The sequence below is a fragment of the Myotis yumanensis genome, unplaced genomic scaffold, assembly GCF_028538775.1.
Source record: "Myotis yumanensis isolate MYYU_CA2020_CCGP unplaced genomic scaffold, mMyoYum1.0.hap1 SCAF_14, whole genome shotgun sequence".
In the NCBI taxonomy this organism is placed as follows: Eukaryota; Metazoa; Chordata; class Mammalia; order Chiroptera; family Vespertilionidae; genus Myotis; species Myotis yumanensis.
Window position 1 is genome coordinate 40530722 of NW_027223765.1, and position 27446 is coordinate 40558167.

General features: G+C 56.3%; 1 protein-coding gene across 1 annotated transcript; it reads right to left on the reverse strand.

Moving 5' to 3' along the window:
- Positions 1–617: 617 nt before the first annotated feature.
- On the reverse strand, positions 618–25814 carry TKT (transketolase). The gene is made up of 14 exons (XM_070390768.1): positions 25628–25814; positions 15579–15696; positions 14441–14554; positions 13555–13652; positions 9548–9739; positions 8455–8573; positions 7024–7217; positions 6115–6279; positions 4659–4815; positions 4403–4533; positions 3645–3728; positions 3446–3539; positions 1699–1821; positions 618–882 (listed from the first exon to the last, which is right to left on the reverse strand). The coding sequence occupies exons 1-14, from the start codon at positions 25732–25734 to the stop codon at positions 707–709; spliced, it is 1872 nt and encodes a 623-aa protein (XP_070246869.1). The 5' UTR covers positions 25735–25814; the 3' UTR covers positions 618–706.
- Positions 25815–27446: the final 1632 nt, after the last annotated feature.

Genomic DNA, 27446 nt, shown 5'->3' on the forward strand with positions numbered 1-27446 from the left:
CTCTGAGAGCAAGGCCCAGGGACCTGCATTTTAACAAGGTGAGGGGGGCAGTCCTGCACACTCAGGATTGAGGACTTCTGGTCTATGGTGCAAGGTGAGAGCTGGGCCTTCTTGTTAACCTGCCACCTGCAGCTCTGAGGCCAGCCTGAGGGTCACCTTCTTCCCCAGGACGGGGCTGCCCTGTGCCCCTCTGCTTCTGAGGTTACCGGTTAAGAGGATGTGGCCAGGAGCAGGGACAATAAGCAAATGTGCTTCCCCACCCACGGAGACCTCTGATTGCAGGGCTGTGGGTCCTTGGGGAAGGTGGGGTGGCCCTAAGGCACCCGGACAACTCCGGGCCTGTGGCAGCTCCCAGCCTCCCTGGGGCAGGCAGCTGAGTGTGAGTGGTTTGGGTTGCAACCTCTGGGCCGGAAGGCCGATTGCAGTCCAGTGTCACCTGGCGGTGCTGGGGGTGGGCAGCAGCAGTTGTGGTGGGTGAGGTGGGAGCCAGGGGAGGTGATTGCAGAAGGCCTTGGGACACCAGGTCCTGGCCCAGAGCCAAGGGTGCCCACCTCTACCCTTCTTCCCCATAAACAGCACTGGCTGCATCCAGAAAGAAAACATTTCAGAGGCTGATGGATTTTTCACAAAAGATATATTTGCTACTCCTCTCAATGCATTTCTGAGCACCTGCCAGAATCTCTCAGGAATGTGTAGAAGCCCCTTCCTAGGCCTTGGAGACAAGGCCCTTCACAGCTTGTACAATGGCATCCTTGTCAATGCCAAACATCTTCAGCAGTTCAGCTGGCTTCCCGCTTCTTGGAACCTGGCTGACAGCCAAGCGGGTGACGGTGACGCCGGGCTCACCCACGACTGCAGAGGACACTGCCTCACCTATGCCACCTGGGCCAAGGAAAGGGAGAGAGTCAGGGGATTCGGCCTCAGGCTGAGCAGTGGGTGGGGTCCCCTGGCCCTCTGCCAGCCTGAGTTTATACCCTAACCCAGTGGTCAGCAAACTGCGGCTTGGCAAACCGCAGCTCTTGAGCCACATGCGGCTCTTTGGCCCCTTGAGTGTGGCTCTTCCACAAAATACCGACTTCTGTGCATGGGCCACGAAGTTTCAATCATACTGTACGTGCGCGCCCACACGTGGTATTTTGTGGAAGAGCCACACTCAAGGGGCCAAAGAGCCGCATGTGGCTCAAGAGCCACGGTTTGCCGACCACGGCCCTAACCCAACGATTACAGAGACGGCATATACACTATCCCTTCACCCCTATAGTAGCCGTAACAGACTTCATGAATCAATCACAATATTTTCTTTTCATAAGCCCAAATGTGGCATCTGAGTCATTTTAACATCATCTGGGCAGCTGTCACCCACCAATGGACTAGCGTCTGCCCGTGTCCCCAGAGTCCAGGCCCATCTCCTCCCCTGTGCGGAGAAGGTGGTGTGGGTTATGGAGGACTGCTCTTAAGGGCTCATGAGACAGAAACTGTGTGTGGCTTTCCCAGTTTGATTCTGCATGGTAACTACTTCTGGGACACAGACCACCTCGTTTCCACTCTTAGCAGTGAGATGGGACTCCCCACTGGCTTCCTGGGTGGCAGGGCCTCTGTGGAGCAATTCCAGCAGCTGAGAGTTCTCCCCTACGTTACCAGTTGCTAACATTTCACCCCCTGCCCCAGCGGCCCTGGCTCTCTGGCGAGGCCCCTCACCTTCGTAGTAGTGGTCCTCCACGGTGAGGATCCTGCCCTTGGTAGCCCGGGCACTGTCAAGAATGAGTTTCCGGTCCAGGGGCTTGATGGTGAAAGGGTCCAACACGCGAATGTTGATCTTCTCTGTGAGGGCAGAAGACGCAGGGACGTGCTGAGGGAAATGGGCTGGATGCTGTGGGTCTGCCCTTTGCTGAGCCCCTGTGAGGGGGACTGGCTGGGGTGTCCTGAGAGCTGTCCCAGCTTGCAGCCAGCCCCTGTCCTGGGGACCAGCTGTCCTGTTCCCACTGTTCATGCTTACCACCCCCAGAGCTTGCCCCCTTCCTCTGCTGACATGTGGTGCCAAGTACTCCGGCAGCCTGCACCCACCCCTCCTCCCGGGAGCCTTCCCCCCTGTTCCAGGAGCATCTGGTCCCTCTTCCCTCACGCCCAGGGCCAGAGGATCTCGGCCTCTGGATGGTCAAGAACACCGAGTGGCAGGTGTGGGGCCCACACAGCTTCCTTTCCTCCTCCAGATGCCCTTGCAGATGGAGGGGGAGCCAGAGAGCTCCAGGTGTCTGATCTGAGATAAGCCATGTACTCATGGGATGACGGGGAAGGAAGCTGTGGCTGCAGGCAGACAGCCGGGTGTCAGGTCAGGTGACGACCAGCAGAATGACCTCAGGAGGACAAGTCCAGCTCCGCCAGGCCTTCTTCATACTCCCCCTGAATTTCCATCCCTGCTGGGGCCGGGCTTCCCTGGCTTCTCCAGCCCATCCTGCCCCTGCCCCCGCCTTCCTCCAGCTCCTCCGAGCTCTGGACACGCAGTTCCTTCTGCCCGGGCCTCTTTGCTCCTGTTTGCTTATCAGTCCTTTGTGCATCTGAGGTCACTGCTCTAAGGATGCCCATATCTGGTCTCTCCATGCTCAGCATGAGATGTGACATCTGTGATTCTGTCGTAGGGGAGGCTAATGCCTGTCTCCCCTACGTTACCAGTAGCTAACATTTTCAAGCTCTTAATGATGATAATGAGAGGTTGCCCAGCTGGTGTGGCTCAGTGATGGAGCGTTGATCTATGAACCAGAGTTAACGGTTCGGTTCCTGGTCAGGGCACATGCCCGGGTTGTGGGCTCGATCCCCAGTGTGGGTTGTACAGGAGGCAGCCGTTCAATGATTCTCTCTCATCATTGATGTTTCTATCTCTCTCCCTCTCCCTTCCTCTCTGAAATCAATAAAAATATATTTTAAAAAAAATAATAAGAGGTTGCCTGGCTGGTGTGGCTAAGTGGTGGAGCATTGACCTATGAACCAGGAGGTCATAGTTTGATTCCTGGTCAGGGCACATGCCCAGGTTATGGGCTCCATCCCCAATAGGGGGCATGCAGGAGGCAGAGGATCAATGATTCTCTCTCATCACTGATATTACTCTTTCCCTCTCCCTTCTTCTCTGAAATCAATAAAAATATAACAATAATAACACCAGGTTATTATTTACTGAATCCCCAAGACAGCCCCACGGGGAAGGTGACAGTATTTCAATTTCACGGATGAGAAAAGGAGGCACGATGATGCTAAATAACTAACTAGTGCCCAGCTGAGTGGCAGTTCAACCCCACTGACAGGCCCCAGAACTTAGCATCATGCCGGGCACAAAGCAAATGCTCATGGGGTAGCTATTATCACTTAATTGGATGAAATTAATTCCTACCCCCAAGACCTAGTAATGCAGTCAGCGCCGGATTCAAGACTCTTTGGGTCCCTCCCTCCTCACCTTTCTTCAGCAGGTCAGCAGCAGCCAAGGCCTCGTGCAGGGTCACCCCGGCTCCGATCACAGTCACCTGGTCATCCTGGCTCTTCAGGACCACCTGGGGGTGACACGGGCCCAGTGAGGCTCAGGGACTGGTGGCCCGAGGTGGGCCCTGGCCTCGGGCTCATTCTGTGGGGTCTCCCCGGGCACGAACCACACTGACCTTGGCTTGTCCGATTTGGAAATCCTCGTTGTTGCTATAGATGATGGCGTTCTCGGGGCGGCTGGTCCGGATGAAGCAGATGCCCTGGAATGAAACAGTAACTGAGGATTACAGGACGCAGCCCATCCCACCTCCAACAGCAAGGTCGTTCTAGAAGGCTGTCACCTCCCACCCGCAACGTCCTCCACCCTCCACCCCCATGGAGGTGTCTGTCAGTCACCTCGTGCGACTGCTCCTCCAGGAGGAAAAGGACTCTTGCCCTCTGCAGGGTGCACCTCTCCAAACACTCTTCCCAAGGGACAGTGGCCAACGACTTTGCCAGCCCCAAGCCCCAGACGGATAATGAGTTTCCCATCAGGCAGAGTGGCCACCCAGTGGGGCCGCTCCCCAGGATGCTTCCAGCATGCCCCGGCCCCGGCCCTCTGGCCTAGGGCAGTGCGGCTCTTGGTCGGAACCATGTTGCTCATTATGTCTTGGTGACTCCAACTCAGGGAGACCAGACAGGCATCACCTACCACACTGGCAGGGCTGCCAGGATTCTCAGTGGAGAAAGAGTATGGTGATCAATTACCAATGCCTGTCCTGTGGCAGGAAGGATGGCGAGTACTTCACCGTTCCTAGTCTAATTTCTACAAGCTACAGACACCAGGGGAAGGTCAGGAGACACCACTCTGGGGCAGTGAACGACCAGCACTGTGCCCGCAGGCTGGCCTCCTCCCCAGCCCTCTCAGCAGAAAACAGAACAGCATGTGACCAACCTTTGTATTGGCTGCCAGTTCCACCGCCTTCTCTGTAGACACCCCATCACTTGGGTAGAAGACAGTGGACATGGGGACTGATCGAAACATGGCCAGATCTTCCAGGGCCATCTGAGAGGGCCCGTCTTCCCCTGGGATGTGGGAAAGGACATGCTGAAGCAAGACCCCCCCATGGACCCACCTTCCCCCTGACCACCTGGCCCAGAAGTCCAGGGAAAGCCCAGGAGCTAAGCACCCTGGCCCCGGTTCAACTCACCGATGGACACGCCGCAGTGGGAGCCACAGAGGTTGATGTTGCTCTCGGAGATGGCCGCCATGCGAATCTGGTCGAAGGCCCGCGTGTAGAAGGCCGCGAAGGTGCTGCAGAAGGGGACGGTCCTGTTGCGGGTGGCACAGCCCACGGCGATGCTCACCTGGGGGCGGAGCAGGGAGAGGGTGGCTAGGGGTTCTGTCATCCTAGTGATGTAATTCTCCTCCTCTCCAAGTGATGCCTGCACACCATGGACTCCCAAGTTTTTCCAAACACAACTCCTTCCACTTGGAATAACCATGTTATTTGTCTTTTCTAAACCCTCACCAAGGATATAGTTTATTGATTTTAGAGAGAAGAAAGGGGAGAGAGAGAAAAACATCTATCATTGCCTCCTGTACGTACCCCCACCTGCAACCTGGTATGTTCCACAACCAGGTTGGAATCGCATCGGCAACCTTTCCAGGCACTGGAAGGCACTCCAACCAACCAAACCACACCAGCCAGGGCTGAAATAACCCTTTCACAAGTTCTCTGAAAACTACTGTCCTGGGGAACATCGCCCCAGAGCAGCAAGCAAAGCCTTTCCCAGAGCAGGCTAGTCAAGTTGGGTGCAGATGGTCCATCTTCCCAGCCTATGCAATCCCCTCCCCCATCTCCTGGCCAACCCCGAGGCCTCTGCAGAGACCAGCCCTCCCACCCCGAGTGCCAGTGGAGGCTCCGCCCAGCAGCAATACAGGCATTGGTTCCAGGTTGGCTGTCTCTGCATAGCTCAGCAACCCACCGCTGACGTGAGCCCTTCTCCCCCAGATCCTGGGCCCCCTCAGCCTCCACATCCTGCCAGTCTAGGCCAGACTCTCCAGCTGCCAAGGCTAGAAACCACAGAGAGGACTTCAGTTTCCACTGGAAAAACCTCGGTGAGAGCCAGTAGCCTCCAGAGGAGGAAGCTCTCAGTCCCTAAAGGCCTGCAGGGAGAAGCGGATATTTTCACAAACAGGACAAAACATCCTTCCTGTTTCACCACCTCCGTTCCTGATAAGGCGCTGCTAACCCAACTGTGTGCACGGCAGGGGCCCAGAGCCTGTGCATAAGAGGGCTCAGCCCATCGTGTTCCAGCCCACCTTCCACTTGGAAGGCCCTCTGCCCCAAGAGCCCATCCACCCCACCTGGCTCACGTGCGGCGCTCCTGTGCACACCTGAGCCCACTCAGCTCTTCCATGCGCACTCACCCAGGACACTTACACCTGGGTGTGGCACGCCCCACAGTGTGGCTACTTGAAGTCAAGGTCAGGGCTGAATCCCAGCTGTTCTGAGGTCCCCCTGGGTACCTAGGAGGCGCCTGGCACAGCCAACGTAGCTGCCCAAAGGGGCCGAAGGGCTCTAGCCCTGCCCCGGCACCCCTCAGACCTCTCCCCCAAGGCGGTGGCTGGCCCTGTGCCCACCTGCCCGCCCCGGCACCCACCATGTTCTGCTCGGCAATGTAGCACTCGATGAAGCGATCGGGGTGCTCCTTTTTGAAGAGGTCCGAGAAGGTGGAGTTCTTGGTGTCCCCATCCAGAGCAATGATGCGGTCGCTGGCGTGGCCCAGCTTGGCCAGGGCCTGCCCGTAGGCCTTGCGGGTAGCTATCTGTGGGGAGGAGAGTGGGAAGGCTGAGCACCGCCCGGGCACCTGTGAGGTACAGCTTAGAACCCTGCACAGCCTCTGGGGGACGCTTTTTAGGGAGGAAAAGAAGAAAAATTGGGGCAGAAAAAGGAATATCAACAACACACGACCCTGTGAAGTTAACTTCTACAATGAACTTGGGAGTCCCTGCAGTCCCTTGGCCAGCCCAGCCGAGGGGTTTGAGCTGCAAAAGATGTCCTAATAGCACCCTCCCTGCCCCCCTTGCACATGAGGGGGACTGTGAACTTGCCCCACTCTGGGCAGTAATACACTGAGTCTGGGATTCAGAAAGCCTGAGGCCAGCTGCACAGATGGACTCCCCCAGGGGAGGCCCCAGAGCAGGGCAGGCCTCCCTAGCCTTTGCCAGGCCAGACGAAGGCCAGTCCTGAGCTCAGGCCAAGGCTGAGGGCCAGGGATGGGGGACTCAGGAGCTGTGCTTTGATCCCAGTGGTATCAGTAGCTTGCTGTGTGACTGTGGGCAAGTCCCTTGCCCTCTCTGAGCCTCTGCAGGTAAATGATTCCTGAGCTGGTTGTCTCCATGAAGGAACTGGCAGGAGCAACCCCTCAGGGTCCTCCTCACCCTGAAATAACCCCTCTCCTCCCTTTCCCAGTCCTCTAGATTAGACCCATGTTGGCCCCAACCTTGAGGAGCCGGGGAACCACGGCCACCCCACCCCGCTAGTCTAGAAAAGCGAAGCCGGACTCTACCTTGTCCCCAACTTTGTAGCTGGGTGGGGTGGGCATGCGGATGTTGGTGATGTCCACCGAGGGGGCGTCCTCCTGCGGGGGAGTCGCCAGGATCTTCTTTTTGCTCTGGATCTGGCTCTGGATCTCCTGGATGACCTGATCAGCCATGTTCTTGGGGAGGGGCTTTCCATGCCAAGACTCCTTATCTTCTACCCCTGCGGGTGCCATGTAGGAGGGCAGAGGGCCAGGTTAGACGGATACTCGCAGAGGGCCAGGAAGCTACTCCGGGGGCCTGGCCCCCCACCCGTCAGGGGACAGCCAGGGGAGAGGGAGGAACAGTGTCATCACAGTCAAGCAGAGCCCTGTGCCGGGCACCACGGGGGTCAGGACTCTACATGCCTCGTCCCCACAGACCAGACACCTCCTCCTCCAGCAGCTCACAGCCAGGTGGGGAGGGGGCAGGCACAGGCAGATTGCCGTCCCATTCGCATCTGTGCCACCGCCCCGGCCCGAGCCCACGGAGAGGCACGTGCTGTAGAAATCCTACTCAGTTTCTTGGCCGGGCTGGGATCCTGGCCATCAGGAGGGAGAGCTGAGGCCTAGAGCAGGGCAAGCACTGCCAGGTCCCGGAAACAGCTGTGAGCCATGGAGCAGGCCCACCAGAACCACCAGGCTGTACCGTGCGGGGACCTCCGAGGTCGCCTCAGCTGGGCCGAGCCACGGACTGACCCCCGAGGCAGCACTGGGCAGCCCCACGGACCCCCAGGTCTCCCCTCGGAGGCTCCGAGGTTTCCAGAGGAGCCACGCCCCCCAAGCGGGGGCACAGCCAGGACACCTGCCTCAGGAAGCCAGCCCAGAGCCTGCGGTTAGGCCTCCAGTGCCACAGACTTCCTGTGTCCACAGTCAAGTCCCCGACCACTTCTAGCCCCATCTCCCCACCTGGGTGCTAGGGAGCCACATGCCGGCATCACGCTCACGCCTGGCGCAGGAACCGTCTTCCAGATCCTCCAGGCTCTCCGCCCGCACAGGCCTCTGCTCAGCCCTTTTCTACGGCCGGAGGGCTGTCCCACCCCCTCACCTGGGGGAACCAGGTCTTCCCAGGGCCCTGCTGGCCCATCAGCTCAGGGCAGACAGCTGGGGCTGTGGAGGGTGCTCTGAGAGTGCCAGTGAGGAGGGCAGGTGGGATGGTCTCCTTTCCCCTTACCCATAGGCCCTCTCGGTCCCTCCTCTCCTTCTGCCTACACATGCCCTCAGCCAAGGCCAGCCTGGCCTGGATTTGAATCCTAAGCTCAGCCATGCTGACCACTGAGTCCCCAGCCAGGGTGCACTCACTACTACAGCTCCCCAGACACACGATCTTAGAGGAATGGCCCCTTTCGTGGAAACCCCCACCCGCTCAGTTAGCCACAGGGCCCATTCCCAGGGGTGGCAGGGAGACTCGTGCATACGGACCCGAGATCCCTCGGCCCTTGAAGGTCTTGGCAATGATGGCTGTCGGCTGGTGCTTGGCCTGGCTAAAGGCCTTGCAGAGCTCCTCCACGCTGTGTCCGTTCACGATGACGGTGTGCCAGCTGGGGACGGAGAGGGGGCAGTGAGGGGCAAGGACCAGTGCCCAGGGACCCTGAGGGGCTCCTAGGGGAAGGCCCTGGGGAGCCGGGGAGTCTAAAACATTCCTGTTTTCTCTTTTCACATCCTTTCACTTCCTCTTGTTCACTTGGTACAGATTTTTCTCTCTCCTAAGTCATTCAAAGCTTAGTCCAATTATTGTCTCTTTTGTTCCTCATCTATTCATTTCCTACTGAGAGCTGCTTTTGGGACGATGCACTGGTTTTGGAATCTGTTAGATTCTTGATGAATTTTTTGGCCTAATTTTCATTTGTCTGATCACTCCACAGGTACTGGGTGTGGTGCTGGAACTTTTTAAACGCATCCACACAGGGCCCTCAGCCCTCAGAGCCCTGCACTGTCCCGCCCAGAGTCCTCCAGTCTCCGCAGCCAGGACTGAGCCCTGGCCCTGGGCCCTCCGAGCTCTAACTGCAGAGTGGCTTGCATTTGAGGTGAGAGCCCCGCTGGCTGACACCCACCCACATGGACCTCCCTGCTTTGTAACACGTGACTGAATTCACAAACCCTTTCTCCCATTTCCCCAGGAGAGGGGGCTGGTCTCTCCCACAGGCTGGCTGAAGCTGGGCACAGGAGGCAGCCAGCGGACCCCGTTTCAGACCCCTTCATGCCCCTTAGCCTCACAAGCAAGTGTGGTTCATACCATGCACCCCCCACCCACCCAGGAACAAAGTGAGGATGTGCAGTCTCTGAGAGCTATTGTGCCACACGGCCACACAGAGGAACTCATTTAAAACTGGGCCTCCGCCCACAAATCCACGAGGTGGCCTGGGCGGCCACTTTAAGCCCTAATTCCCAAAGTCTGAAATTGTGTTAAAACCTGAAAAAGGGACTCTTCGCCTCCGGCCTCAGCCCCTGCACCTGCAAGCTTCCAGCACCGTGGCTCCCAGGCTGCGGGTGCCCGGCCACAGCCTGTACGTACCCAAAGGCCTCGCAGCGCTTCTGGTAGACGTCCAGCTGGTGCTGCAGCGGGGCCGGCTCGCTCTGGCCCAGGCGGTTGATGTCAAGGATGGCCACGAGGTTGTCCAGCTTGTAGATGCCGGCGAAAGCCATGGCCTCCCACACGGAGCCTTCCGACAGCTCCCCGTCTCCCAGCAGGCAGTAGACACGGTAGCTGCAGACAGGTGGTGGGGGATGAAGCGGGCACCTGCCCTGGGCCACCACGCTCCAGGCCTGTCCCTCCCTAGGAGCCTGTGCTCTGGGTCAAGGAGCCCCCCTCCCCGTGACGTGCAATGACACTGGCAGGTGCCTGATGCCCACGCCAAGTCCACGGCGTGAGGAAGTGGCTGTGGAGGAAGCTGTCAGGAGCTCCACAAAGTACTGGCTGCTGAGACAGAGCTCCAAGAGGCAACAGTCTGGTCGGTAAGTTGCAGAGCATCGGGGTTGTCAGGGCACAAGGAAAAGCAATGTTCACCAGGGCCAAGGCCTCGCACGGGCAGGAGGGCCTTCAACTGCCCGCTGCAGGGGGGCACCACTCCCCCCCCCCCCCCCTTCCACACCAGGAGTGCTGGGGGAGCCAGGGACTCGCTGGAGGGCCAGAGGGAAAGGGGGCCTTTCTGCTCGAAGAAGCTGGGCTGGGGGGCCTGGGCGGTGTGCCAAGCAGCACCCTAGAGGGAGGCCTCGGGTAAAGAATGAGCACCAGCTCCCGAGGGGACTCACGCTGCAACATGACCTCACGTGACCTCTCCCCAAGCGTCTGAGGCTGGTTCCTGCCCAAGACAGGAGCGGCTAGGCCTGCGCTTTCTCCACCCCAGGGCCTCTCCTGCCCTTAACAGAGGCAACCACGGTCTTTTCAAAGGCAGAGCGACATGGTCAAAAGAGCGCTGGACTGGGTGTTACCCGGCTGACCGAACCTTCCCTGGATCTGGGGAAGGATGGGGCCAACGGGGCAAGGCTAGAGATAGGAAGACCAGTTCAGGATCTGACCGCCCCCCCTCCCATTCCCAACATCTCCCAGATGTGAGGGAATGGCTGAGGAGCAGCAGCCACAGGCACAGAAACAGGAACCCCACCCACAGGCTGGCATGTGGCATCTAGGGTTCCTAGGGGGGCTCTAGCAAGGTGCTGGGCCCTATACTCACTAACCCTCCAGGGAAGGTAAACGCAGTTGTTATTCCCAGGACACACAGACAAGGAAATAGGCTCAAATGTGAAGGGACTCGTCTGGAGGCAAGGCAGTTGGGAGCAGCTACGCGGGGATTCAAACACAGGTCTGACTGTCCACTGCTTGCTGTCTAGGGAAGCAGGCACGGAGGGAGGAGCCGCAGGACTTGCCCAGTGTCCAGCTGCAAGGCCAGGGAGTGAGGCTGGTGCCTGGCTGGACTCAGAGGGGACACAGCTGCCCTGCTGCTGGAGCAGGAACCGGTCCTGGAGCCAGAGAAGGGGCGGGCACAGCCATGGCACTGTCAGCATGACTCAGCACCTCCACAGGCCAGCAGGTTAAGGAGTCACCCCTCATTTTTCCCTTCTGTGGCTTCCAACAGGCCAGGCCACCAGTTCCCTGGCCGGGAGCAGAAGGTCCCAGGGCCCACATTCAGGGGCTTATCTGAAGCTGCGCCCTGCAGGTCAGAAGCTCCTGGAGTCTCCAGCCGGGTGGGGCGGAGCCAGAGGCCTGCAGGGACCCACTTTCCCAGAAAGGAATTCCAGGGAAGCAGGCTGGCTGCTTTCCCAACCCCACACCCACTTCCAAGGAAGCCCAACTGGCCTTTGGGTCCAAGGCTCAGGTCAGGAGGGCAACCTGGGCTCCTGGGAAAAGACACTGGAGCCCCACAGAAGTCAGGCTCACCCCAAACTCTGAGTTACCACCACACAGGGAGGGAACCCTCAACAGAGGGCTGCTTGTGGCAGAGGTGTTTGCAAACCCCCCCAAATGTCCAACCAGACGACTGTCTGAATGGGGTACAGCAGGCCCATAACGCAGAACGTCAACGGCAAGCAATCACTGTGAGAAAAGGCTCACAATGTTCAGATTTTTCTAAAGAGCAGAATGTATAAGGCTGCACATTTGCAAGTTTTTTCTCACGATAATGAGGAGGAAATACGATTCACTGAGATTTAAATGGGGGAGTGGTTATGAAGAAAGAAGCCCGGCTGGCGTGGCTCAGTGGACTGAGCATCCACCCATGCACCAAGAGGTCACCAGTTGGATTCCGGGTCAGGGCACATGCCTGGGTTGTGGGCTCAATCCCCAGTAGGGAGTGAGCAGGAGGCAGCCAATCAATGACTCTCTCTCTCTCTCTCTCTCTCTCTCTCTCGCTCGCTCAAAATAATAAAAAGATATTTTAAAAAATAGTAAAGAAAATGTCCATTTCTTTTTAATGCTTTTCTGTATTTTTCAAATGAGCATTTCAATCAAAACAAAACTATTAAAAAAGAAACGAAAGAGTCAATGTGATGCATGGTCCCTGCCGGTGGCTGGGCAACATGCTTGGAGGCCAGGTGCGCTCTATCAGGACACGGCCTCCGGGAGCCTGGCATGGCCTGATACTCCCCTCGACACCCTTATCTCCCCCACACCCCCTCCCTCCACGCACAGTCCCAGGCCCTGAGCCTTGGCCAGGCCTGCTGCTGGGAACCCAGCTGAACCCCTTCTCCCTACACTGGCTCATTCCATTACGTTAGGGCGAGGAAAAGACCCTTCACGGGGAATTACTTCAAGCAGCTTTTGGGACTAACTCGAATCTCTGGTTCTGTGCCAAACAAAACACTCTTAAACATACATCCCATTCCTTGTGATTTTCTTCACTTCACAGTGAATCACTTCTGGGGACTGAAGGCAGATGCTGTGCTGCCGGGTGACACTGGCCTGGGAGGGTCTGGGACACCTCACAGCCCCAGCCACCTCCTGAAGGGCAGTCTCAGGAGCCCCTTCCCCTGCTCGCAGTAGGTGCTCCCCGCAGCGTGGCATCCTTGGTGGGCTGCAGTCACCACCACACTCCCACTGCCAGGGGTGGGCTGTAGGGCGCTGGGGAAGCCATGGCTGCACAGCTGGGCCCTTCCTGCCACCTGCAGGCCAGGCTCCATCAGCCCCTCCTGTAGGAAGCGTCTTACCCACTGGGGTCCCTGAACCTCCTAGGCTTTGCTCGGGCCCCTCAGAACAGTCTGAGGATCTGAATATGGACTCAGGAAGCAGGGGTGCCTGCCCTGGGTTTAAATCCAGCCTCCACCACACCTTACCTCAGTTTCCTCATCGGTGGGAGGACTAACTGTGCTCAGTCACCACTCAGCCCGCAGGGGGGTTATCAAGGTGAAAACCTACCAAGCTCTGAGCACTGAGTGCAAGGCCCCCGACGGGAATGGTGTAGAAACCAGCTGACAGTGATCTCCTTAAAGCCTGCAGCCAACACTTCCCTGCCCCCCAAAAGAGACCGGGCTACAGGTCCTATGAGGACACGGAGACAGCCTTGTGGCTGAACTCTGCCTCCACCACCTGGCACTGAAGCAGCAAATCTCTGTGAGTGGTCACCTTCTCCAATGTTTGTGTCTTCCCTGGCTGACAGGTGGGGTCAGGGAAGCCCAGAACCCTCCAGAAGCCACCATCTTCTCCTTTCCCAACACAAAGGCAAGCAGCGGGGCCCGAGCTTGTGGCACTTAGACACCGAGGGTGGGGCCCACGGAGACTTCCAGGGTCCGAGAACCAGGCTTGGGGGTGACACAGGAGCTCACCAGCCAAAGCACTTTGGACAAAGAGCACGTGCCAGGAGCATGGGCTCTGGGCTCAAGTCTGGCCCCACCAGTCACTTCAAGGGACTGAGGGCGGTCCCTTCACTCCCTGGAGCCTGTTTCCTCCTCTGGTCATGGGCCAGCCTTAGGCCACACACGTACTGTTACTCAGCTCCGACTCAGGTAAGAGCGAGTGCCTGGTGCCAACAGTGAGGGCTGGACCCCTCCCAAAACTACCGAGGGTGGGGTGGGGAGCGGGAGCATTACCTGGCTTTGTCGAAGTACTTGCCCGTGTAGGCCATCCCGCAGGCGGCCCCAAGGCCCTGGCCCAGGGAGCCAGTGGCCACATCGGTGAAAGCTTGTTTCTGTCACAACAGAGAGCCACAGTCACTCACAGGGGAGAGAGGGCAGCAGCTCACCTCCCGGGGTCCTGGAGAGCCTGCCTGAGCGCCACACGCCCACCCAGGCGTAGCCATGGGCCGAGGTCTGCAGAAGGCTCTGCCCCAGGGCAGCCGCCACCAGCAGCAGTCAGTGGGGCTGTGGTTCATACACTGCTCTGCCACCAGGCGGTGTGACCTCAGGCCAGAGACTGAACCTCTTTGGGCCTCAGTTCCCTCATGTGTAAAGGGAGCCCACATCGTCCAACTCACACACAGCGGCCAGAATTCATGACAAAACTGACAGAATGCTTGGCCCTAGTGGGTGCCCAGAAGGGGGTGGGGGGAGTGAGTTCCTATGGTAACCCATGAATTCCAAACACCTGCAGGGATTAGCACCCTGAGGAGCAAACTGGGTCCCTTCCCTGGTGCACCACCAGCATCCTGCAACCCCCTCCTCCCTGACACCAGGACCTCTTCTCCCGTGCTGTGTCTATATGGCCAGGGAGGCCCGTGGGGAAGGGAAGCTGGGCGCTTGGTGCTTCAGGAGAGTTTATCTCTGCAGTCGACCTAGAGCACCTCGAAAGGCCTCACCCTTCAGCACCAGTTTGGGGTGAATGGAGCGAGCCCCCAAAACACCCGCTTCTTTCCTTCCTCCTAGCAATGCCCTTCTCCACCTTTTAATACCCCCGGTTCTTCAGTGGGCACCCCCACCCTGTTCCAACATGCCTCGGGAAGCAGGACGTGGAGCCACAGGCCTGGTGGGGTACACTTACCGGGACAGGGTGCCCGTCCAAGTCGGAGCTGATCTTCCTCAGGTTTAGCAGCTCTGCCTCAGGCAGGAATCCGGCTTCAGCCCAGACGGCGTACAGGATGGGAGCTGCGTGACCCTGCCAGGGATGGAGGATGGAGGGAGGGGTCAGACGGCGAGCTGTGCCCACCGCACACTGAAACCTGGGCCTGGTGAGCCTGCCGGCCCGGGGATCCGTTTCCAGGAAGGAACCAAGTGAAGGCTGCTTCCCCCGCTTTCATCCTCTCTCCAGCCAAGGCCCCACAGGCCCCAGGACAGGTGCAGGGAGAGCACAGCTGTGAGGCCAGCAGACGCCAACACCCCAGCAGGCAGCTCGCCGCCCTAATCCCTGGCTTCTGGCGCGTGAGCAGGCTTGGACAGACTTCTAAGCTAGGATGCCCCAAGAGACAGGAGGCCACAGAGCCGGGCCTGGGTACTGGCGGATTCCAGGGTTTGTGGCATGGCTGCGATTCTCATGCAGGAAGAGGGGCAGGACCAGATGTCCCATCCCAAACCCCGCTGCAATGCACCACCACTACCGAGGGAGCAGGCTGTGGTCCAGGGGTGCTGGCACAGCACAGAAAAACGTATGCAAAAGCCGCAAAACCCTGGCCGGTTTGGCTCAGTGGAGAGAGCGTCAGCCTGCGAATGAAGGGTCCCGGGTTCGATTCCGGTCAAAGGCACGTGCCCGGGTTGCGGGCTCGATCCCCAGTTGAGGGTGTGCAGGAAGGAGGCAGCCGATCAATGATTCTCTCTCATCACTGATGTTTCTATCTCTCCCTCTCTCTTCCTCTCTGAAATGAATAAAAATATATTAAAAATAATAATTAAAAAATAAGCCACAAGGCTGCACCCAGACCTGGACTCAAGGCCTGCATGTGGCAAACGGGCACAGCACCCGGCAGACCACTTCCATGGTCCCCTATGAATTCAGTCATTTATTCCATAACTTGGGTTAAGTTTACCAGCTGGGCCTGCTGTGTGGAAATGGAGCCTGAGGGGAGAGGGTGGGCCAGGGCTGGGCTTACGTGGATGGAGGGTCCCCTTTGAGATGGCTCACTGCCAGCACCTTCTCAGGGCCCATGACACCCACCCCCGGTGAAAGGCGCGGGCTGGGCTCCTACCTTGGAGAGCACGAAGCGGTCGTTGTGAGCGTTCCGGGGGTCCTGGGACTTGTAGCGCATCGTGTGGAAGAAGAGGACAGACATGATCTCCGCGGCGCTGCAGCATGACGTGGGGTGGCTGTGGCCCAGGAGAGAGACGGACACGTGCATTATGGCCCTGGACCCCTGACCGACAGGGCTCACCCATGTTAGAGGCCTGGGGTGCAAGTCCCAAGGAGTCACCGAGAGCCACATGCCCCTGCTCCCTGGAGGGTGACACAGGGTCTCAAGGAGGCCGCTGCTGGCCGCCTGGGGGTCGCACCCTCCCAGGGACAACAGTTCACGCCTGGGGCTAGACTAGAGTAAGAGAGGAGGACCCAGGAGACTGGGCAGGCTAGCACAGACCCAGTGCAAGGCAGCACCACGGCAGAGGTGTGGCCGGTGCCGGGGGAGCCCCGTTCCGGCCTTGTGGCTCCTAGCGGAGTTGGGGCTCAGCAGCTGAGGAATGTGCTCCCTCTGTGACTAACCGGTGAGCTATATCCAGTGGGACTGTCTTCCCAAGGCCAGGGGTGCTGGTCCTGAGGCCACAGGCAAGGGGTATGCACTGAGGCTCATGGAATTACCACAAACCTCCCAGCAGCCTCACGGGGCTGGTAGTCTGACAACTCGGGCTCTAGGCTCTCGATAGCATCATCGGGCTACTTGGCAGCTTTTTAATGGCATTCTGAGGGCTGGGGTAGCCATTAGGAACCATGCTTCAGTGCAGAACTTAAAAGGCAAAACACGAGATCTCATCTCCCAAAGCTACAATCATACAGATATAAAAATCCCTTCTGCCTGTGGCAAGAGCTGAGGCGGGGCTGCCCTTCCAGCCCTGGAGTGGTGGGGCCAGGGGGTCCCCCTTGCGTCCTATTAATCGCACAGCTATCTGAATGGCTACTGAGCAAAGGCATGAACAATATGAAGGACGTGCCAGCATTACATCCCAGGGATGAGACATGTGCCAGTTCAGGTCTCTCAGGACCCACCTGACTACTCTAGTCCCTGCCCCAGGAATGGGGCCAGAGGTCGGGGCTCCTGCCGGGACATGGTAATCCCCGGGTAACCCTGCCTGAAGCCCTCCCGCCCACAGTTTCATCGAGGGAACGTGCCCCCACATCATTCCACCATGCAGCTCAACGAGGTCCTTCACGTTAAAACACGTCCAATGCCAAACCCAAGGGCACATGCAACATCTGGAGCTCACAAATGCCTCCCTGCTCCCCTGCCAGTCGCCCCCCGCCCCCACCCTGCACCGGGTTAGGGGTGAGTGTCACTCCCAGCGCAGACACATTAGTAGAGAAATTCCGAACTGTCCATGCTGGTTTAGTACCCACACTCCCAGCACACAATCGTCTCATACTTAACCATTTCTACGAGCTCCTTGGTCATGGGGAAAAGACACTAGACCTGAAAGAGGGAGGTGAGGAAACGTAAACGAGAAACTTCTCTGCCTGGCAGGGACCCAAATGCCGTGTCCCCCGTGCCAAACTTCCGCCGGAGGACAGCACGGTCAACACCGGTCAGGCCGACCTCCCGCCCTTCCTGCCTCCAAGAGCAGCCCTGCCCCTGAGGAATCCCGTTTCACAAGCCTTGACCCTGTTACGAGAGCAGCGGGGGAAGGATGTGGGTAGACAGTGAGCCAAACAGCTCCGAGGAGAAGGAAAGGCAGGTGAGCGGCTCTGCCTGCCCTGTCCACATTGTGCTCCGGGGTGACGTCCGCACTGCGGTCAGAGATAAACGGCGAGATACAAGCACAGTCTGCACGTGGCGAGAGCGAGCCGCAATATTTTCTCTCTTCTGAAGCTTGCATCTGGCCGCACTGCTTCACACCCACCAGATACAAACATACAGAATAAAGGATCCGCCTCGCTCTTTCAGGGACCTTCCTCTGCCAAGTGTCCCAGTGCAGGTCTGAGCTGTGTGACCTGAGCAAGTGCTTCACCTCCCCAAGGCTCAGCTTCCTCACTTGTAAATGGGGCAGCGATGTGTGTGTGTGTGTGTGTGTGTGTGTGTGTGTGTGTGTGTTGGGGGTGGGGGGAGGAAGACGTCCAGGAGTCCCAGTAAGAATGCATTTGAGCTGAAACCGGTTTGCCTCAGTGGATAGAGCGTCGGCCTGGGGACTGAAAGGTCCCAGGTTCGATTCCGGTCAATGGCATGTACCTTGGTTGTGGGCACATCCCCAGTAGGAGATGTGCAGGAGGCAGCTGATCGATGTTTCTCTCTCATCGATGTTTCTAACTCTCTATCCCTTTCCCTTCCTCTCTGTTCAATAAAATATATTTAAAAAAAAAGAATGCATTTGAAATCCCCAGGTTCACCAGTCTCCACCATCGGCTGGAGGACCAGATACCAAACCTCTCAGAGCCTCCTCATCTGCAGGCTGGGACTGTGACACCCCCACCCCCACCACAGGGCAGGCAGGAGGGAGGAAATTAGCCAAGGATTGAGACAGGGCTCTATAAACTGTAAAGTGTTGAGCACACAGGAAATGCAGTTGGTTTTTTTTTTTTAAAGTATAACATACTATTTAATTCAATTGAACAAATACTAGCTATGTGAAATGCATTGCTGCATATACAAAACTGACTAAATGTAGTGCTAATATCTGGAAAACTCACATATAATATAATTCTAATGCAGCCCAGACAACAAAAAGCTCTAAAGCAGGTATAAGAATATAATAGAAAAGAGAAATTAAATCTGACCAAGGACAAAAGGGAACTTGTAAGTGTATTATAAAAATAAAAAAAATTATAAGTTACTTTACACTCAACCTGTTAGAGGCCTTCAGGGCTGACAATGTATTGAGTCTGCAGCCTCAGGGCCTGAGCTTTTCCTGCAACCCCGTTCCCCCAGGTGGAGGCACCATTCCATAATGCCGTGTATGCCACACCCATGGACACACACTGACTGGTTACAAGTGGGGGTGGAGTCAGGGCGGGGGCACTGCAGGTACTTTACCCAAGACACATGGGAGTTACAAGTTTGTTCAAAATCCCTGCCTTGGCCTGAACAATCCACTTACAGTGCCAGCTAGTTCAGCCTCTGAGGGTGATGCTGAGCTTAGGGCTAGGCCTAAATAAATTACATTTCTCAAAGACACCCCCACTGGGGGGAGGGCACACATCCTTCCAGATGTTCCCTGGCTAGGGGGGTGTCTCTCATCTCATTAGCACTCACTCTGCCTGCTCACAGGTGTCCCTGCAGGAAAAGTGGAGAGAAAATCCCTCACCCCTCTGCTGGGCTCCCCTCCATTCTCAAGATACAAGAGCTGTCAGCCTCCACTAACAAACTAACAAATGGAGGCTGACAGCTCCCACCACACACTCCGCTGAGTCACAGGGACTCATCACATGGCTTCTCGGCAAACGAACGAACCAGGAAGGCCAAGCACCTCCAACAGCCCCAGTGAGGTCACCCTCAACACTTACAAATAAAGAAGAAAAAAACCTGTTATGTAGGAGAAATAAATACCTTAAGGAGAAAGTAAATAAAAAACAGAAGAGTGGAAAACCATTAGCTAAGCTCCAACTCAAAAAGTTAGAAAAATAAAGTGGGCTCAAAGACAGTAGAAAGAAGATAAGGAACAGAAATAGGGAGTGAATATACAATTAAAAAAAAAAAAATCAGCCCTGACCTGTTTGGCTCAGTGGATAGAGCATCAGCCTGCGGACTGAAGGGTCCCAGGTTCGATCCCAGTCAAGGGCATGTACCTTGGTTGCGGGCATATCCCCAGTGGGGGGTGTGCAGGAGGCAGCTGATCGATGTTTCTCTCTCATCGATGTTTCTAACTCTCTATCCCTCTCCCTTCATCTCTGTAAAAAATCAATAAAATATATTTTTAAAAAAATCAAAGCCAAGAGTTAATTCTTTAAAAAAAAAAAAAAAAGACTAAAATTTAGCAAACTTCTGATAAGGCAGGATCCAGGAAAAGAAAAAGGCAATGTTAGAAATGAAAGAGAGGGCATAACAATAGATGATAAAATACTCTGAACAACCTGATACAAAAAAAATGTAAAAAAGGAAAAAATAACTGACCAAAACTGACTCGAGAAATAGAAAGCCTGAGTAATCTTTTAACCATTACAATGAAACCAAATCAAGAGCCACAGATGCACATTCCCTAAGGCCCAGCAACTCAGCTCTTAGAATGTGTGTCACGCAGCGAAGGTCCCTGCACGGTGTGTGACGGCCAGACCTGAAAACCACCACTGTCCATCAACAGAATAGATACTCACAATATCTTCAATAGTAAGTACTAGGCAGCAGTGGGAATAAGCAAACTACACAGCCCCAACATCAACACTATCTCATTAATACATGTGAACAACGTGCACTGAAGAAGGATCTGTGTAGCAGAAAAGACCACTGTTGACCAATACGTACAAATGTTACAAAAAAGGAAAACAAAGGACTGATAATGCAACGTACAGGGTGTAATGCGTCCTGGGGGAGGAGGGTGCCCGCCCAGGAGTTCCTCAAGTACTGTAACATCCTAGTTCCTTTTCTCTTTTAATCCTCACCTGAGGATATGTTTTTATTGATTTTTAGATAGAGAGAAAAGAAGAGAGAGAACCATCCATCAGTTGCCTCCTGTATGTGCCCCAACCGGAGATCAAACTGCAATTACTTGGTATATGGGTTGATGCTCCAGCCAACTGAGCCACCGGCCAGGGCTGTAATGTCCTCGTTCTTAAGCCTGGTGGTAGGCACATTACTTGTAATACATGTACAGCATTTATATTTTTATGCATATATTGATCACACACACACACACACACACACACACACACACTCACTCAGGCAGAGTCCCAGGATGCCAGGGAGGAAGTGAACCTCAGAAGCAGTCCTTGGGCTTTGAAATGCCCTGACTCCTGCCTGGAAAAACTCCGCCTCCAATATCTCAGAAGGTTTCTTCAGAGCTCTGCCCCATGCCACCTCCTCCAAGAAGCCCTCCTTGACCACACTTCCTCACACACTTGCCACCACCTGACCTTACGTGGCTACTTATTGTCTGTCTATCCTACTGCAACTTGAGCTCCAAGAGGGCAGGAGGGCCTTTGAGCCTTTTTGCTGCTGTCTCCCTGGGCCTTAACAGCACCTGCACCAAGTGCACAAATGGATGGATGATGTATCCCGGCTCCCAGACCCTAGGGACGTGGCCTCCAGGAGCCTCGGTTTCCTCACTGTAAAATGGAGACCTTAATAGAACCTGCCTGGAGGAGGTCGTGTGGGTAAAGAGCTTGGCACAGTGCCCAGGCGAATGGCAAGTGCTCAGTCAACATTAGCTCTTCACATACCAGAGATGAAGCCTAACCTCCTCATTCTGAGGATGGGCCCTGCAAGGTCCACAGAGGGAAGTGACGTGCCCAAGGTCACACAGTCTGCCCGCAGAAGAGCTAGGACCAGAGCGAAACGAGGAACTGAGGAAGGGATAAGCAGAATGTGGTCTATCCACACGGTGGACTAGTTGGCAGTCAAGAGAAATGAAGTACGGCGGATTCATGCTATACGGCCTGTGTGACTGTCCAAACCTCATGCTAAACGGAAGAAGCCAGGTCCCCAAGACCACGTTCTGCCTGCCTGCATTTACACGAAATGCCCAGAAGAGTTCCATTTATAGAGACAGAAAGGAGATGAGTGGTTGCCTGGGGGCTGGGATTGAAGGTGGGGATGGGGAGTGACAACACATGAGCACACAGGGATCTCTGAGGTAAAAAGTGCCCTAAATTAGATGTAGTAAATTCTCTCAAACTTACTGTAAAAATCGCTGCTCACTTACTAAAGCCACTGAACTGTAAACTTAAAATGCTATGATTTGCAAATTAGACCTTAATAGAGCGTTAAAGATTTGTTTTTAAAAAGAAAGAGGTGCTGATAGCCCAGAAGAGGAAATTCTCTAGTGTCTACACCCCTCTGCCCAGCTGTGCAGCCTTCAGAGGTTACATCCAGCCCATGGGTGCCACTGACTCGTGAACAGGAAGCCCCAACAGTACGAGCCAGGTCACCCCGACTCCCGCCGTCCACCCCTCTGAGTCGACTCCACCTCACGACTCAGGGTAAGAGCAGAGACTTCCTAAGGGCGCGGCTCTGGTCTGTGGCAATGGGGAGCCCCGGATTTGTGGGAGCAGGCGCTAGGGGCAACAGGCCTGCCTAAAGCAGCAGAGTCTAGGGGTCAGAGCTGTGACAGGGCCGCAGTGTGGTCAGCTCATGAGAATGTCTCAGCCAGACCCTAACCCGGCGACGGCACCTACTTTTCAGCTCCAGGAAACACTGGCCATCAGCCCTGCTGAGTTAGAGCCACCCGGGCAGAGGACCGAGTCCCCACAGGGCAGCCAGGTGTCTTCACACGGGTTGGGAAACGCTGCTGCTGGAGCAATCTCAACGGGCGCCACTCTTGCCTCATTCAGGATGGGGGCAAGGCAGCCAGAATGGAGAAGGAGCCCTCCCTCTCCCACATGGTTTTCTGCCCAGAGACCTGAAGGGGCCTGGGCCATGAAGGGGCGCTCTGGGCACTCGGCCAAAGCATCCCTATATACGCCAGAGCTAAGTACAGGGATGTACTTCCAGCCACTTCAAAGTGACATGGGTCACCAAGATGCGAAACCTACAGCCTGGCAGGTGTGGCTCAGTGGCATCAACCTATGAACCAGGTCACGGTTCGATTCCTGGTCAGGGCACATACCCGGGTTGGGAGCTCAATCCCCAGTGTGGGGCGTGCAGGAGGCAGCCGATCAATTATTCTTTCTCATCATTGATGTGTCTCTCTCCCTCTCCCTTTCTCTCTGAAATCAATAAAAATATATCTTTAAAAAAAGTGAAACCTACAACAGCAGGGGATAGGACCCCGAGCTTGCTCACTCTGCTCCCCCTGTCCCGCTCCCGACGGACAGTTTGAAAACCACCTATCTATGAACTTCTCCTTTAAAGGTGGGGAAATCAAGGCCCTGGATGGGAAGGTCCTTCCTGACAAGGGCATAGCCCCTCGGAATGGGGCTGGAGCCGGGTTAGATTCCTGCCTCCGAGTCCACCAGACATTAGCTCCCAAGTACCCTCCCACACGCTGTGGGTCAGAGCCCTGGGGACACGTTAAAAGCACAGCCCGCACCTCCCCGATTCAGGGCACCTCCCCGATTCAGGACCGCTTCTGTCCTCGGGTGACACTTAGCCCTGTTGGGACAATGCCAGTCTAGCCCTGGTCAGTGAGAACTACAAAAAACTACAAAATCATTACCACCAGCCCCAGCAGCCAGTGAGTCTCATTTTTTTAAACCCTGATGAGCTGGACCCTTGCCACGGTTCCCTCAGCACGTGGAGGAAGATGACCCCGGAGGAGCTTGGGCCACTGTGGGTGCTGCCTGCACAAAGAGCCCTCTGTCCCTCAGCTCCCCTGACACAGAAGCCAGTGTCCTGGCTCCCTGGGCCCTGGTGAGGTCCACTGACCAGGGCCAGTGATGGCACAGGAATGGGAAAGCTACTGAGAAATCAGGACCTCACCGAATTCTGCACCTACAGCCTGGGTGGGTCCTCACTGGTAGGTAGAATGTCTGAGTCCAGCCTGTGTGGGTGGCCCTGAAAGACTCGACCAGTCCCCCGGAAAAGGGGCACCCTGACAGGGCGATCAGGTTTCTTTGACTGCCGCCCACACGGGCCAAGGCCTCAGGACTGAGCCTTCACTTGATGGAACTCACTCCCTACGGTGAGTAATTAGTGAGCCCCCAAACAAACACTCCTCTGATCTCAAGCCTCCCAAAACTATTTTTGTGCACACACACATAGCTCTTGTTAAACACCTTTCAAAATCTGTGACAGGGGTTGCATAGCAATGTTACTTCCGTCTTCAAAAGATGTTTTCTCTAAGTATTTCCTCCTTGCAATTTTTACCACACTCGCAAACATGAAGAAATCAGTCTTTTATACTTTTTTTTCTTTTGCATAGGGACATTTTGAGTTAAGTGAGTTCCTCCCTAAGACTACAATGTAAACCTGGGTGTAAAGTCTCAGTTGCTACATAGTATCTCCCTCCGCCCGCCCGCATAGAAATCAAGAGTTTAATTACCTAACAAAGACCCAGGAGACCCACTCTACAGCCGCCCTCTTTGGGAGCCCCATAGTTGTAAACGTTTCATTTCCCAAAGTGCCTTCAAACTGATATCTACCATCAATCCACCTGATCTTCCCATTTCCAATTTCTCTCCATTCTCCCGCCTGCCTAAGAAGTCATCCTGATCATGCAAGCCCCTTACTGGCCAGCATGGAACAGCTACCAATGACCAGCTTAGGCAACTCAGTTAACATACTAGCCAGTTTCCTCCTCTTTAAAATCTGTAATAGCATCTATCTCACAGGGTCATTCTCAGAATGTACGACAATATTAGCCATAAAGAACGCTCTGTGTCACAGCAGAGACACCAGTTTGGCTCAGTAAACCTATAATTGTCTGCAGGTCTCATCTGGCCATGTAAGATGCTCAAAGTGTAACACTATTGAGATGGTAACCGCTATGTCTCTCCAGCTAGACCCCCCAGGAGCCTGGCTAGACAGCTCTTAGCACACAGTAGGGCTTAACAAGGCCCTGCAGGTCAAATCACTCCCTGAAATGGTCAAGGGAAGGGATCCGTGGTTCCCAGCAAGCAGCACAGTGTGCAGACCTACTGTGTTCCAGGCTGGGGAAGGGGGCATGGAGACTAAGCTGGGTCCCTGCCTGGGCAGGCATTTCCACACAATGGGTAGGACCCATATAAACCCAAAGCAGATAATAGGTCCAAAGTGTGCATGGGGGTGGGGTGGAAGGAAAGCACCTGCCGAGAGGTCTAATCCCTCTGAGAACTGGGTGTCTTAAAGGCACATACTCACCCTTAAGGTTTAAAAAAAAAAAAGGTGTACTTATTAATCATGTGTCCTGTATAAAATTGGCCAGAAGCTAGAATCTTGTCCTTGTTCTAAGCACACAGCTTGGTTGGGATGGTTCTTGGCAATCACCTCCACCCAGGCCCCAAATTCATTTCATGAACCCAGCACATTGCTGTCTCTGCAACCTCACGCCAGGCCCCAGGGAGCGGCTGGAATCCTTGAAACCGCCCAGTGTGTAGGAGCTACTATTGTTCCCATTTCAGAGTAGGAGACACTACCCCACTGAATGCCTCCAGCTGTACAGTGGCCCCGTTATTATCACTGTCCCTGCTACTAGCCACTTACCTTGGAGGTTTCTTGGGATCAACAGTCTTTCTCCGCCTCCAGGCCTGGCCCCACTCCTGGCTGCTGGCCCAGGGACTAGGCCTCTCTCTGTTCTCTTAGCCTTGAAAGTCTCTCTTCCCCAACCCTTAACCCCCACCTCCCGCCAAGACCTCACAATGGGTGCCAGGGTTCTGCATCCACGTGGCCGCATTCCTCCCCATTCCCCTCCATCCCACTCGCCAGGCCCGGGTCCCAGCAGTCCCCTGCTGCAAAGTCGGACCCTAAACCTAGGTGGCAGGAACAGGAGGTGGCGACGGGAAGGGGCAGTGTGAGGTGGAGAGCAGGCCAGGCCCAAGGATCCCTGCAAGATACTCTCAAGTTGGGCAGGTCGGGTTCAAATTCCAGCGCTCGCCGTGTGTGACCTTGGGCAACTGACTTAACTCCGAGCCTCGGTTTCCCCACTCAGGGTGTGGAAAGGGTCCCGAGGGCCGCGCGTGCAGGACGCACGGCACATGGTCTGGTTCTCCGCGACAGCGCAGTAATGGTGGCCTCGCCGGCGGAGCTGCAAAAGGGTCGCGTCCCCGGCGCCGGAGCGCAGCCGGGGAGCTGCAGTCCTGCCGGGCAAGAGCCGACCAGAGGCGCATGGGGAGCCGAGGCCCACAGGGCGGAAGCCAGGCCGACAGCGCGGCGAGCAGAAGGGGGCCTCCGGCCCGGCCGCGGCGCGCGCCTCCGCCACCTGACCTGGCCCTGCCGCCTCCCTCGCGGTGGCTTCGTGCACGGAGCCCGCGTGCCCGTGGCGACCGCGACCGCAGAGAACGGCTCCCCCAGCCCGGCCCGAGCCCCGCGCTCACCCCGAGCCGGCCGCCGTGGTGGCCTGGATAGAGCTGATGCGCAGGCGGTTGGCCGTGTCCTTCAGGGCCTGCAGCTTCTGCTGGTCAGGCTTGTGGTACCCGTCCATGGCGCGGCCGGCGAGCAGGAGGCTGGAGGACGGAAGACGCGGGGCTGCAGGACGACTCCGGCAAACAGGCAGCGGCCGAGGCCGGGCGCCGCGCGGGGGCGCGTTAAGACTCCGGGCCCGCCCTGGGGGCGGGGCGCCGGCATCACCCCAGACCGCTGCGCGCCCGAAGCCCCGCCCGGCCCGCGGCCCCGCCCCCGGGAGCGGCCCGCGCTTCAGCCCTCGGGCTCCGATCAGGTATCAGAAGCCCTGGTTAGTGGGTGCACCTGGAGACCCAGCCGGATGCTATCCGCCAGCCTAACCTCCGCCTCCTCCAGCTCCGACGTTTGCTGGCAGCTATGGGCTGCCCGGCTCCTGTGACTCAGGCGGCACTGCTTTGCGGTATTAACCAAACACAAATAGAAAGAGCTCCAGGTTCCAGGATTGGCTCAGAGTTTGCCTGCTCACTGCAGACCACTCCGTCTCCTTCCTCCTTCCTCCGCCCGGCCCTGCGTGGAATAGAGGCGGGAAGCTTCTTGGGAATCAGTTTGCTACATGTGAGCAAACTGAGACTGGCAAAGCCAACGAGGTCACAGGGCTGGTGGGTGTGGGGCTCTATCCTGGCCGACCAGCCCCGTCCTTAAGCACTGGCCCCAAGAGAATGAGCCCAGGACTGTAGAGGCCTGTAAGGGGATGGCGATTATGAAAATTAGAATAATAGTAATAGTAATGATCATCCCAGCTAATGTCAACTGAGAACGTACTAGAGGTAGGCCCTTCACAAGTTATTAGGGCCTAATAACACGGCTTAGGGAGATTTATTGGGTCTGGTCCCAAGTCTGTAGGGACAGTAACACCCACCTCTGCTGTTGCCAGACTTCCTGGCCCCCAGGGGGATGGGAGTCCCCAGAGTAGGGAAAGGAAGGGGACCTTCATCACAGACACTGTCTACTCCACATGCCCCGTGAGGTCAATACCATGTTCTTACACAGGAGGAAGCTCTGATATACGGAGAGAGATAAAGGTTGGCTCCTCAAACCGGTGCCTGAGCAGGGGCCTGCACCAGGTCTGTTTCATGCTGAGCCCCTGAGAAAAGCCATGGGAGGCACCAGTGGCCAGGCCCTGCCTGTGTTCTCTCTGTGTCCTTTACATAGCCCATACTCAGAGCTCTGCAGCATGTGGGACAACTACCCCACCCCTAGGTGCCCCTCAGCTTCTCCTCTGCTGGCCTGGCTCCCAGATGCCCAGCCAGATCCCACGTGTGGCACCCTCCAGCACTTGGCTCCTGCTGGCCCAGCCATCAGAGGTTGGCCCCCACGCTGTCCAGCACTGCAGGCTGGGTCAGAGTGAGATAGCCCTGGGGTATCCACTGCTGCCCTCAAGCTGCTCACAGACTAAGAAGAGGACGCACCTTTGAAGCCATCTGGAAGCTCTGTGCCTTCCAACTCTGCAGCACTGGGAGCAGTGGTTTCCTTTTCCAAACCTCCATTTCCCCATCTGCCTGATGGGACTCATCTTTGCCCCTCGGCACCCACTCTTTGATGGTGGCACGGGGTTCGCTGTGGCTCTGGGGACCCATTGTGGTGGAAAGAAAATGTCCTTTCATCAGCCATACCATGGGGCTCTGGTGACCCCTGGGGTCGCTTTTCCTCATCTCAGGGTTCCAAGTGAATGAGACCCAGTCCATCCTGGAGAGTGCAGGGTGGCATCACCATAGCACCTGCTTGGCCTGCAGC

Bases quoted from the DNA above. Each gene is read 5' to 3' on its own strand.
- TKT (XM_070390768.1), bottom strand. From the start codon at position 25,734: ATGGACGGGTACCACAAGCCTGACCAGCAGAAGCTGCAGGCCCTGAAG. The intron at 9,740-13,554 runs GTAATGCTCCCG...ACCTGTCTGCAG, and splicing joins AAGTACTTCGACAAAGCCAG to CTACCGTGTCTACTGCCTGC. The intron at 8,574-9,547 runs GTACGTACAGGC...CTCCGTCCCCAG, and splicing joins AAGCGCTGCGAGGCCTTTGG to CTGGCACACCGTCATCGTGA.